At 48.1% G+C, this 13052-nt stretch overlaps 2 protein-coding genes across 2 annotated transcripts in view; one reads left to right on the forward strand and one right to left on the reverse strand.

The window, feature by feature from the left end:
- LOC147657699 (uncharacterized) overlaps positions 1-13052 on the forward strand; it is a 77881-nt gene that overhangs the window by 41099 nt on the left and 23730 nt on the right. The window lies entirely within an intron of this gene.
- Positions 5782-9876, reverse strand: LOC116414277 (uncharacterized). The gene is made up of 4 exons (XM_086907510.1): positions 9855-9876; positions 9521-9713; positions 7829-8127; positions 5782-7577 (listed from the first exon to the last, which is right to left on the reverse strand). Exons 1-4 carry the CDS (start codon positions 9874-9876, stop codon positions 7189-7191), a joined length of 903 nt encoding a protein of 300 aa, XP_086763636.1. The 3' UTR covers positions 5782-7188.

Raw genomic sequence — 13052 nt, forward strand, 5'->3', positions numbered from 1 at the left:
AAAACGAGTTTACACAAATATCTCATCCCAGGAAAATTATAGTATTCGCTTCTAAAACACGTTTACACAAATTTAATTCTGGGACACGCCACGATCAAGATTAAATTATACAGCTGCCGGCTGACTTAACCAACTCTACGTCTTACAGATACAATATTCGTAACGGAGTTTCTTAGAAGCGATGACTGTTACTTTACAGCGGACGAGAAGTTGTCGGTTGGCTTATGCAACAGGCCGTTTATTATATATATATATCGAGCTCTTACGCTTTGAAACGATGTAATGGAAAAATGGAAAAATCGGACGTATCGAATCGCGGGATCGAGTGATGAATGGACGAGATTCTAATGAAATCTAACGTTGTAATTTAAAAGGCGGAAACGCGCGTGGCACGGTTCCCAGACTCGTCCAATTAATATTCGGGCAATTAGCGAAATTATTAATAAAAATCGTAATGAAGCTAAATCAGCGGTGATAGAAGCCTTCCTGTGCGGTCGTCGGTGGGCCATTGTGCGACCGTGATGCACCGTTTAATAATCGGCAACGTCTTTCGAATTGTATGTCAATTGGCTACAATAATAAAATTCGTCGATGGCGTCGAGACGTCGTCGTTTGCCACGCCGCGTTCATCCTCCAAAGTCGATTAAACTACCGTCTTAATTAAAGATCGTCGATCGACCGTCCATCCGTTTCCAACAAACTTTCATTCGCTCGCGAATCAATATACCGATCGTACGCAAATCTTGTGCGATCGAGAGACAGAGATCGATTATTTCTTCGATCGAAAAAATTCGACGAGTTTGCTTCGAAAAAAAAAAAAAAAAGAAAAAAAAAATGGGAGGATCGGCAGGAAAGGAAAAGGCAGGAAAAAAGGTGGAAAAACGTGGTAATCGTAGGAATCGGTGGACGAGTATATATATATATATATATATGAAGGAGGATAATTTGGGGCGACGACGTCGGGACGGAGAGTAATTGGCGGAAGGAAGGAAGGACCGGATGCAGAGCAGAGGGAAGAAGGACGCGGAATGCAAAATGGGAAAGAGTATTGGGTGCACGGAACGAACGAGACCACGCACAACTAAGATTATATTCTCATTAACTCGATCTCGGCGGGGAAATCATCGGGACGGAATGGAAATTGCTCATGGGATTGAATATTCGACGGTCTTCTTTCGTATCGAACGAGCAGAAGGATCCTTGGATATTCCATTCCTCGGATGTCGATCCTCTCAATTTCCTCGAATAAGACGGATGAGACTGTTTTTTCTCCACGAGAATTGGCGAAAGCTGAGGAAGGGCGAGGGGTGGGGATCATTTTTATTCCACGTTCCGGGATAATATTTTCTTCCATATAATATATATACACACACACACACACACACGTTCGTCGCTAGGCTATTACAATTATGGAGATAATATTCCGGATGAAGAGATTTTTAACGAAGGGAGGAAAAAAAAAAAGAAAAAATTCCACCATTTGATCAAACGTGTGGTAAACATACAACATATACAACGTATACGTTTCGTTCGATCGATTGAAAGATACGAAAAATACGGGAAATTTTTAAGGAAAAATATTTATCTCGAAACGAATCGAATTGATTTACTCCCTCGAGGGAGTAGAATTATTTAAAGTTTAATAACAATTCCAAGTAGGATTCATTTTTTAAACGATGGAGTTTTTCTGTTCGAAGGTATCGAATATAGTCTCACAAAAGAAGTCGGTAACTCGTAGAAACGCCTTCTCTTACCGGGAAGTCATCGAGTTCGTTTTCCACTTGGATGCCACGGTTCTCGAGATTGATGGAACGGGACTCGGTGACAGGAAAATTGAAATCCTTCTCCTTCCTCTCTCCGCCTTAAAAGAATATATATATATATGTATGTATACGAATATAAAAACGGTGTCTGAAGTTGCAGAAATTCTTCCAAGTGGTCGGATCTGGTCGAGATAAATGATACTCCGAAAAGTATCATACTCATTTCGAGAGTGGACGCATTTCTTTGGAAGCGAATCACGCATAGTTAAATATCACGCGTTTTCTCTTTCTCTTCTCTCCTCGTGAAAAATTATTCGATCGAACAAGAATCTTCCTGTGAAATGGACGACATGTCCATCGTACGATTCTTTCGACGATATTCTTTCGAAACACGTGCCTCTCGTCGCGCGAGATAAACTGGCGGAAACCAACTGCGAATCGGAATTCCTCTTAAAAGAGCGACGAGTGTATATATATATATACACCAAAGTTAACGAGATTTCGAAAGAGTTAAGAGAAAAATGAAGCGAGTGGAAGAAGAAGAAGAAGAAGAAGAAGAAGAGGAGGAGGAGGAGGAGGACGAGACAAAACTCGATGGACTATGGACGGATGAGAAACGGATATATAGAGGGAGGAGGGAAGAGGGAAGGAGGAGGAGAAGAAGAAGACGGTGGAGGGGGAGGAAGCGAGAAGGCGCCGCGAAATTGGCAGTCTAATAAAAGAAGCCCAGGGACGAATCGACTGCAGTGGATCGATCCCGAGACTGCATTTTCATCGTGATAACGATCGCTCATCAAGGATATACCTACTACTTCTTTTATCTCCTCTATTCCACCCCCTATTCCGCCCATTCTCCGATCCTTTAAAGCGATGATCATTTTAAAGTATCGCGCTAACGTCGTCCCATCTTTCCTCTTCCTCTCCTTCTTCCTCCCCTCCTTTTTTCCTTCGAAATACTTTGTACTTTTATTCTCGTCCTCGTTCCGACCGAGCTCGTTTTTTTAACGATAGACGGACTCTCTTTTTTTTTTTTCGTTTTTCTTTTTGTCGATTTTGTATCGGACCGATAATTAAACGACCTTCGCGAAAAGGATCGCACGCGAGGATCCAATTTTGTCACGCGCCTCTAGTTTCTCTTTGTCGGAGGAGCGATTTTAAAGAAAAAAAAAGAAGACACGTTCGTTGCGATCGATCCGATCGACGAAAAACGACGCACGAATTATCCGCGTCCGCGTGATATCGCGCGTGAATCCGGGATGAATCATATTATTGGTGGCGGGAGGCGTTGCCGAGCAAAAGGTTGTTCGCATCGGGCAGTTTGAAAAGTTCGAGCGAATCGTCGAAAATTAATCCAATCCAATGTCTGTCAAGCTAGAGGTAATCGAGCGAGGGAAGGAGGGGAGGGGGGCTTAGCCACTTAAGGGAGCGGGATACCGCGGGCCGATATCTTAATTTGGAACGGTGTCGTCGCGTTTGGTTCGGTCGAAGGCGAGAGAGTTGCACGCTGGTTGGAACCGGTTGAATACGCGACACGCTGAAAACTTTGATCTTTAATTTCGACGTATCGAGGTAATGAACGGCGGAGCGCGGAACTCGGGCCCGTTTCTCCCGATCGTCCGCGGAACCCGTGAGACCAATCTCGTCCAGTTTTATCGGAGCTCGGAGCGATTCTAATGGCCCGTAAAGGAAAAGAGTTCGATACCGAGACGGGGAGAGATCCGGATGGGGGAGGGAGAGAGAGAGAAAAGAGAAAGAGATAGGGAATCTAGGGGAGGAGATACTTTATATACGATGGAGGAGGAGGAGGAGGAGGAATCGCGGCGATCGTTGCGGTCGAATTAAAACCGATCGAGAAAACGTCGTTAGCTTTCTAATAACGAGACGGATAAAGTCTCTCGATTTCTCGTTTTATTTAGGGATAAGGAATGGGCGGAACGTGACTTGGATTATTCGTTGGGTAGCAGCGAGCCTCGTGCACTCAGTTTATGTTAAATCCCTCGGTTCGACAACTTTTATCTATTTTTTCTTCTTCTTTTTTTTTCTTTTTTTTTTTTCTTTCTTTTTCTTCCCAAGTCGAAGCGAGAACGACGGTAATTCCTTACGTTTCTTACGTGGTTGAAAGGCCGATCATTCAGAATTTAATAAATGGGTCCGATATTACAGTTTAATACGATAAACGGACCATTATTTTCATGCTTATGAAGTTCTTGGAAATATTCACGACTCGTGATACGAGAGAGAGAGAGAGAGAGAGAGAGGAGGAGGAGGAGAGATTGGTCGGATCCAAGAAAGCGAGATAATGGAAGGAAACCGTACTGATAAAAGTGTCAGCGTTTGAATCGAGACTTATCACTTGGCTTTTTTAATTGGCCCGTTATCTTGGTTAACAGTGTCCTTTGTTGGTCTTCGATTCTTTGGCAACTCGCGCGATACAACTGCTTTCGTTGTCCGCGTTATTGATGGAGACTTAATTTGTCCCTCGTAAACTCTTGTTCTCGGATTAAAATATTTCCTCTATTGCCTGTCACGAACAAAATCATCCGAGATATCGATAATCTATCTATCGACTCGTTTCTTCGTCTTTTTAACGAAATTTTTAACAATTTTTCGATTATTCTGAAATAAAAATTAAAATTCAAAGAGAGAATATATACTCTCTCTTTTTCTTCTCAATTCGCCAATCGAATTAAACAAGCAAGCGCTATCGAATTTTACCACGTGCTCCACGACCATAATGATGATTCGATTGAACGAACTGGCTTCGATAATTTCCAAGGAATCGAAGAAATCTGCCGCGCTATAAAACGCATAACACGCGAAATATCTTTTTTCCCATTCTCTTTCTCTTTAACGCGCGCGCGGCATCCGACACGCCGATTTCCTCTCTCCGTTCTTCCTCCTTTTATTCGCTCTTCCACACTCTCTTCCACTCTTCTAATCGTAGAACGGACGAAGAAGGGAAGGGGAGAAGGAGGAAAAAAGAGAAAAAAGAGAAAGAAGAAGAAGAAGGAGAAGAAGAAAGGAGGAGGCGTCACGATCTCATCAGCGACCAACAAAGTCCTCTTTGTCTTTTCAGACTCGCGCGATTGGACGTGGCCGATGTTCTCGCGTTATCCGGTCGCGTCTCGATCGAGTAAACACGCTAATCGATTTCAAGGATGAGGTAAAGAGAGTGGAAACGAGCTGGAGAAAAGGAAAAAAAAAAGAAAAATGTTCCAGATCGTTTCTGGAGGAAAGAACGTGAGAGAAAGAATGAAACTCGTTCGAGGAGCAAAAGATGCGAGTGTATTTTGAAGCGAGTTTTGTTTCGAATTATCACCATTATTATTATTATTATTATTATTATTATTATTATTATTATTATTATTATTATTACTACGGCTGTGAAAGATGGAAATTTGGCAGGCAAAATAATTTTTCGTGTTTGAATCCGTTTGAAAAAGAAGAGATAAAGAGAGGTAGAGAGAAAAATTCACGATCTTCTTAATAGACGATGATTTCACATCGCATTGAATCGCGGAGAGAAGAAGAATAATAGACACTTTTATACCCTTGTTGTTACCCGCTCCTTTCTCCGTTCGAATCGCGGAAGTAAAAAGACGGTCGAGAACTAGAAATTCGCTTAATCATTGTATTCGCGTAATTACTGTGTCATAAGCGAGTGTTCCCCCGCGTCATTATTTTCCCCTTTCGAGAACGACGTCCCTTCTTTTTCTTGATCCTCGTGTCCGGTTACTTCATCGAGTCGTTACCTTTTCTCTCTCTCTCTCTCTCCCTCTCTCTCTCTCTTTTCTTTTTTCACTCGGTTATGAACGGAGCAAAGTACTCCGCTAAAATACCCACTTAACTCGATCGCTCGTCTTCGGAATCGTTACCTATTACAATACCCCGATCTATTCTTCTTCGTTATTCTCCTACACGCGCGGTGAATTCTTTCGGCTGTGAAACTCTATCTTCTTCTTCTTCTCGGGGGGAGGGGGGGGGGGATACGAGGAGGATATATACTACTCGGCTCGGTCAAAATTGTCGTAGTCGAAGCGAGGATCGTCGAAGGAAGCAAGGAGAGAAGAAGAAGAAGAAGAAGTGGAGGAGGAGAGGTCGATTCGCCGTTGCGGCGAGGATGTCCGCGACGAAATCGGCGGTTAGGAACGGCCATGAACCATTTTCGCCCTACGAAGGAGCAGCGCACACAGCACAGACAAAATAAAAATGCGAGGAGAGGAGCAGGGAGCAGGCGTTGAAGAGGAAAGGTGGGGGAGGGGGAAGATACTAGAGAGGGAAAGGAAGAGAGAAGGAAGGAGGGACGAGGAGAGAGGAGAGAAGCTGGCCAACTTCTCTCACCCGGTTTGGGCTGGCTTGGCCTTCCAAGGGGCCAGCCTAGATTCGAGATTCTCATCTCTTGTGCTCGGTCCACCGCGAGACGAAACTCGTACGCTTCTTCTTCTTCTTCGTGCGCGTGTTTTGGTTCTTCTTCTTCTTCTTCTTTCTTTCGACGACGGAGTCGGAGAGAGAGAGAGAGAGAGAGAGAGAAGTTTGGGCTGAACTGTTCTCTCTGTCTCGTTGCCGGGGGGGCCAGTCGCGATTTATTAGGCGAGCTAATTAATAGGCTAACTGGGCGCGGTCGCGATAGTGTGCGTACACGTTGGTGTGCGTTTCGTGGAAATGAAGGGAACGATTCGCGATTTATTACAGCGCGAGAGATTCATGGTTTCGGCCGGCCCCCAAAACTTTCCTCCGCCGCGATCATCTTCCCGTCTTTTTTTTCACCGTGGAAGAAATAGAGGAAGCCTTTGGTCTAATGGCATCGACGCGATCGTAGCGCAGGAATTCCTTTAATTCGGATCTTCCCGCGATGAGGGATCGATCCTTCTTTTCACGGCCGGATTCCTTTCTGCTTGGACGCCGCGCTCCTCGGCCTCCATAATTCCACGTTTCGTCACGATCGTATTTTTTCATCGAAAAAAATCGAAAAATTTCACAATTTTGATACGAGCGTTGTCCACGAATATCGTCGAATTCGCCTTCCCTTTCTTTCTTTCTCACTTATTCATCTATTCAATTTGCGCGATCAACATTCGAAAATATTTAATACGCGCCGTGGTTCGCGGTATCTGGGAAAATCACTCGGAATATCTCGAAAATCTAACGAGAAGCCGAGACTTCGAATTGAAATTCCTACGCTTATTGAAATATCGTATTTTAAATCGTTCCGTAAACACGGTAGACTGGGGAGGGGGGCTATATATAATAATTTTCTTTCTTTTTTTTTTCCTCGATTAACTTTCCATCCAAGTTTTTCATTACGACGACGACGACGACACGCCCCCTTTTGAAACAGAAACATTTTTCATTCGAAAGAACAATTAAACGACCTCCATTGTCCAGCGACGAATTTCGAACGATTCCCGAACAAAGCTCGCGCAGATTAATTCCGTGTTTCCGCTCTCTGTCGCCTTTCACCCCAGCTTGCCCCGTGCCTCGGGTCGCGATACATCAGTCGCACGCTGCTGCAATTCAACGTGAAATCCAACCCGTCGTTCGCAACTCCGTCTTCTTCCTCCTCGGCCCTCGGCTCCTTCCTCGCCGTCTCGACTACGTTTCTCCCGCAATCCGTTTCCGCCCTCGATCTTTCCTTTCCTCCCGTTTCCTCCCCGTTCTCCATCCTCCACCTATCCCGCCTCATCGCGATCCGTATGGTGTCGCGAGTCGTCGTCGGGCTGGAGCCTCGCGATTCCTCTCCGACCCCAACCTCGCCACGGATGGATCTCGTCGCCACGTCTCGATGGAGCTTCGATGATCGCGCGCGTCTCGCAGCTGGAAAAAAAGAAGAAGAAGAGGATCGATCAGACGATTGGAATTTCCTTCGAATTTAATTCGATAACGTTCTTTTCCACTCGATCATTTTCTACCGATCGTATAAATCGTGCTGGTTCGAGCTACCAGTAGCAAGCGACACCTTAACACCTCGTTACGAACGAGTGGTTGTATCGAGGAAAACGGATTCCTTTTTACGCATTCGCGAATACCAGGAATGCCGATGAATAAACGTTGGACTTTGAATTGACCTTCGACAACGTTCTTCGAGCTGCATTCTTCGAGGGTTGGTCGAGCTCCTTTCGCGCATTCCGACAACCCCTCCCCCCTTGCTCGCCTTCCACCACGCTCCCTCCTCCTTCCACCGCGCTCCAACTCCTCCGACGAGCCGACCACTCTCCTCTCCTCGACGCCGGGGGTTTCCGCGCCCCTGGATCGCGCGCTCGCCTGCTCGATCAGGGGGATCGGGGATTCCGGCAGCTGCAGAGAGACGATCGTCAAGAACGGCGCCCTCTCCCTTCCGATCCTCCTCTCCAACCACCACCTGTAACTGTTTCGTTCGATCATGTTACGACGATTATACGTCATCGTGGAGGGAATTGGACGGGTTTCCGGGCTGGAAAATTGAATTTCATTTTCAAGGGACGGGATCGACCTGATTAATAACCTGACGACCAGTCTCTCTCTCTCTCTCTCTCTCTCTCTCTCTCTCTCTCTCTCTCTCTCTCTCTCTCTCTCTCTCTCTCTCTCTCTCTCCTTGCACGATACGATATCGGGCGCGAGATTCGTAACTTTTCCACGATAGTTGGAACAAGAAGAAGAGAAGAAGAAGAAGAAGAAGAAGAAGGGAAGATTAAAATTTCGATCGATTAAAAATCAGCGAGGAGGAGGAGGAGCGAAGTTAACGAGTTTGAAATTATCTCGGAAAATATCCCCGGTTTAATCGAATAACGGAGGAAAAGATGGAAGGGAATATCGATGGCGGTGGTGGCGTGCACGGACAGGCGTGGTTCGGCGAAAACAGCGGCCGATAAATGGGCCACGATAACGAGAGAGCGGCGCGTAAGCAGCGACGAGGAGGAAGAAGAAAGAATTGTTGTTTCGGAGGAGGAGGAGGAGGAGGTCGGTCGGTCGCCTGGATTCACGGGAAACGAGAGCACGTTCTAAACTCGCAATAAACTCGGGCTAACCTTGCCCGGACCTCGAGAGCTGGGGTCAGCCCGTCGAAATATAATACCACGCTCGTTCGCCCGTTTTCTCGAAGCGAAAAAAACACCGATTCCCGCTGGCCGGAGCGTTTGGAACAATGAGAGAGGGACGCGTCCACCTAGGCTTTTATGGACGAGAACGAGAAGGAAGGAGGGAGGGAGAGACAGAACGTCCAAAGATAATGACGTTCGGATAGACGTTCGTGCTTTCGATGCGATAGCTGGTTTAATAACGTTATAATGCCGGTTGGTGAGGCTACGATCGCCTTCGAGGCTTTATTAAGTCGCGCGCCACCGTCGATCCTTCCTTCCTTCCTTCCTTCCTTCCTTCTGTCCCGACAGTTAAATTTTAGTGCGTTTAATTACGGGTTCCTACGTCACGTTAACGGGTTCCCGCGCGGTTCTTCCTCGGGATATATCCTCGAGTGGAGGAGGAGATGGAGGAGGAGAGCTCAGTGAGTCGAAGTTTCGGTTAATCGCCTAGGAAATCCTGTCTCTCCTCGTCGAACGTATTCTATATCGTCCTCTCTCTCTCTCCCTCTCTCCTCCGAAACGCGTTGTTTCGGGAACGACGATTTGCCTGGAAAATCGTCGAGTATCGATAAAATAGTGTGGTAGAAAAGTTTTCGAGCACAACTCGTCTCGAGGTTGTTGTTTGCCTTTGCCAGGGGAAAGGGGGGGGGAGGGAGGGAGGGAGGAGCGGAAATTGCAGCAGAGACGCGCAAGAGAAAATACCTGGAGGATCTTCTGGAGGAGGAGGGCGCGTAACCGGCGGTGGTAGGATGACAGATATGGCGTGGCGGAGACTGCGACCTTGAACTCGAGGCCTCCCTCGCGCTCCTGGGGTCCTCGAGAGTGAGGCGCCGAATGTACAGTCCCGGCACCTCCTCCGCGAGCTGATGTCTTCTCCTGTACGAAGCCACGGTGACTGGTCCGTCCGATTCTCACCATCGATCATCCATCCGACGTCCTTCTCCTCTCTCTCTCTCTCTCTCTCTCTCTCCCCTCCCCTCCCACCTTTTTCTTTCCCTTTTTTACCTCTCCACAGCGAGAAGCATCGAGGCTGAACTCGAATATCGACCTTGAACCATGATCTCGTGCCGCGTCTCGACGCGCGATCGCGAAGTGGTGGTGGTGAGTCGTCGGTGAGTTTGGAGCAGCGTCGTTGCAACGACGAAACGCTCCAAATGGGACGTTCGTCTTCTCTGGACTCTCGCCTCGTGCGACGAGATTTCGTTTACCGGCCTCGCTGGATCCGGCGACGACGGATCGAAGGATTATCGATCGTTGGGGCGACGTGGTGGCACCAATCGAAGGCAGCAATCGACGGGGGAACCTACGGGCAGCAATTGCGAGCGCGGTTGCGATTAAATTGTCGTGTAGCGGGTTGCGAAAGAAAGGCCTGAGCGAACGCAAGCGGAGATCGGAGATCGTGCGAGCTTGTTTCGCGCAACGATCAACGCTCGCCGCTTTTGCGCCGAGATCCGCGATAGACCCGCTCGAGCAGAAATTATACCACGGGCTCGCTACCACCGAATAAGGCAGAACCGAATTCGAGAGCGAGTTATTGGCGAGATAATGGCGAGATGATTGCTTTACTCGACTTCGCGAAAGTCAAACGCTCGGTTAACGACGCCTTAACCATCGAAATACAATTTTAACCGAGCACACGCGATTTCCCACGCGACGATCCATCAACGAAATCGGGAATCGTGGACTCAATCGCAGGGACTCGAACGTAGGAAACGAACGTCGGTACGTATCGGTTTTCGGGGTAATTGGCGATCAGCAGGTGGTCCGATTTCGAGAGGAGGAGGAGAGAGACGTAGGTGGCCGGGGCCCCGAGATGGCGAACAACGCATTAAAAGCGTTGTTCGGCAAGCTATTTCCGAGCGTGGCTCTCTCTCCTCCCGCTGGCTGCTGGCCAACGCTTCGGATAAATTAGCTCTCTCGATTATAACCCGGTGTCAGCCACTTGCCACCAGGGATCTGTCCGACCGTCTGACGTCCCGTCCCGATTTTCGAAGGGGGATTCCTTTTTTCTCCTCCTCCTCCTCGTTCGTGATTCTCGAAATTCGTAGCATTGATTCGTGAGGATGTTTGGCGCGCGCGCATTCCGGTTAATCGGCGGAGGAACGTTAATGGCGATAAAATTGGTGATTAACGGGAGCTCGGCGAGCTATGTTAATGGGTCCCCCGGAGGGAATTTCGTTGTTCGGTAGCCGGACGATATCGGAACCGCGTTCAGCTTTTAATTACCGCGCGCTGCTCGTGAACGCGATTATCGGCCTGTGCTGCTGCCCCGTTTATTTGCTCGTTCTTGCTCGCGTCCTCTTCCACTCGTTGCTGGAATTCCTTCGCTCGAATCGGGGCCGGCGAAATTCGAACGATCGATCGGGAAAAAGTGGAAGAAGAAATTTTGGAAAAATTTTTCCTAATAATAGTCGCGATCCATCGATCCATATCCCGTCCAGATACGAAGAATCAGAGAAAAAGCAAAGATCCGAGATTCGTGGTAAAACAATGTATTGCGAAAAGCGAAAGGAACGGGATGGAGAACGCGATGGAGAAACGTGTAGTAACGGTTCGGGGCCCGATGGAGATTAAGAGGCGATTAAAATTCATGGCGTGTCAGCCCGGGTATAATTCGATTTCGTAGGTGTTGGTGCAGATCGAGTTACCCTGAGACTGAGATTTCTTTCTCGAGAAGAAACGCGCGAAACTGGAAAAGAAAGAGGAGGAGAGCGAGAGAGACAAATCCCCGCGCGACGTCGATTAAAATTGAAACGCGGCTCATTATCGATTCGTCACGAGGTAACCGAGCGTGAGGAGGAGGAGCAGCAGCAGCGCGACTCACGGATTCCGCTTGGATCGTGTTACGCGCGATCCGATCGTTTCCTTGGCCCCCAAGGACGCCCCGCGGACGATGATAATGCGAGATGATCGTTCCGTCGAGGCAGACTTCGTGCTGCTACTTGGTTCGGCTCGGCAACGTTTGAAAGGGGATTCCGATCGCCGCGCCGATGAAACGAACGGAGGCGAACATTTGGTCGCCGCCACCGATTTCGTTTCGTCGAAACGTGGGATGAGAAATCTGGGTCTGCACGGAAATAATATTTGCTCGTTTTGTCGTAAAATTTTTAGAAATCGATCGCCAACGTCTTCGACGAGTGTTGAACGAGATGACTATGCTATTATCTCTCGTCCCGATCGATAAACGAATCGAATACGTTGTCGACGAGAGAGAGAGAGAGAGAGAGAGAGCGAGAAACGAAGTTTCGGCGAAAAAGATGGGCCGACTCGATCGAGAGATGGGTGGACCTTCTAAGGGCCAAACGCCGCGCAACGCTGATTCGCAAAAAGGACGAAGAGGACGAGCGTGAAACGAAACGCTGGCTCGTCGCGAGTGTGGAGGAGGAACGAGGATCGCCACGAATCGTTGAACACACCGGCGGATAAGAAACGGAGGGGGATACCTCGATCTCTTGGCGGAATATGTTTACGTTAAAGGTGCGGCTTGGGAAAAAGAAAGGCCGGCAAACTGCTTAACGAGTCCCTCCACTTTTTCTCCCCTTGCTACTATACCTGTATACGCGAAGTTGCACACCCATATACTTCGAGTTCGATAGCGATAGACTCGAGTCGTAAAAAAGGTAAAAAAGGCGAAGCGAGCCGAAAAATCGTTCGATCGTCTCCAATCCGATTCGTTTTCTATCCGTGCGTGGTGGAAAAAAATTATTGGCGACTCGAACGAGGAGACAAGCATATGGTTGGCGGGGTAGCAGCCGATCTTTTTCGCGTGGACGAGTTAAACGTGTGTCGCAACGTGTGTGGGTGCGATCCTCGCCACCGCTTCGGGGCGAATTTTAATTTTCACGAGCGGGGGGCTGCCCTTCCTGTGTATTGTCATTAGAGAGAGGGCAACGACGGCCGGCAAGGGGGAAAAGTCAGGCCACGAATTATGGGCGAGTGAGGGTGGAGAGGAAGAGAGAGTGAGAGAGAGAGAGACATCCACGGTGTTATTAGATTTCTTGCAAATTACTCGCACGTCCCATTAACGAGTCCCATCTGTCTGGATTACGAGAGGCGAGCACGGCCGAGCTCTCGTCGTCCTCCCCTCCTCCCCGCCGGCCGATTTAAAGCGTTACTCCCCCGTCGCTGCTCCTCCACTCGTTTCGTGCTCCCTCCTTCTTTCGTCTCCTTTTTCCTTCACCGCCCACGAGATATCGCAAGCTGCTGCTGTGAAATGGTACGAATGGATCGAACC

This window comes from Apis florea, unplaced genomic scaffold, assembly GCF_048593485.1.
Source record: "Apis florea isolate Af1SG1 unplaced genomic scaffold, ASM4859348v1 contig_2897_pilon, whole genome shotgun sequence".
Classification (NCBI taxonomy): domain Eukaryota; kingdom Metazoa; phylum Arthropoda; class Insecta; order Hymenoptera; family Apidae; genus Apis; species Apis florea.

Coding starts and splice junctions, on each gene's coding strand:
- LOC116414277 (XM_086907510.1), bottom strand. CDS start 9,876: ATGGTTCAAGGTCGATATTCGA. Junction 9,714..9,854: donor GGTTCAAGGTCGATATTCGA/GTTCAGCCTCGA, acceptor CGGACGGACCAG/TCACCGTGGCTTCGTACAGG. Junction 7,578..7,828: donor CTCGAAGAACGTTGTCGAAG/GTCAATTCAAAG, acceptor CTTTTTTTCCAG/CTGCGAGACGCGCGCGATCA.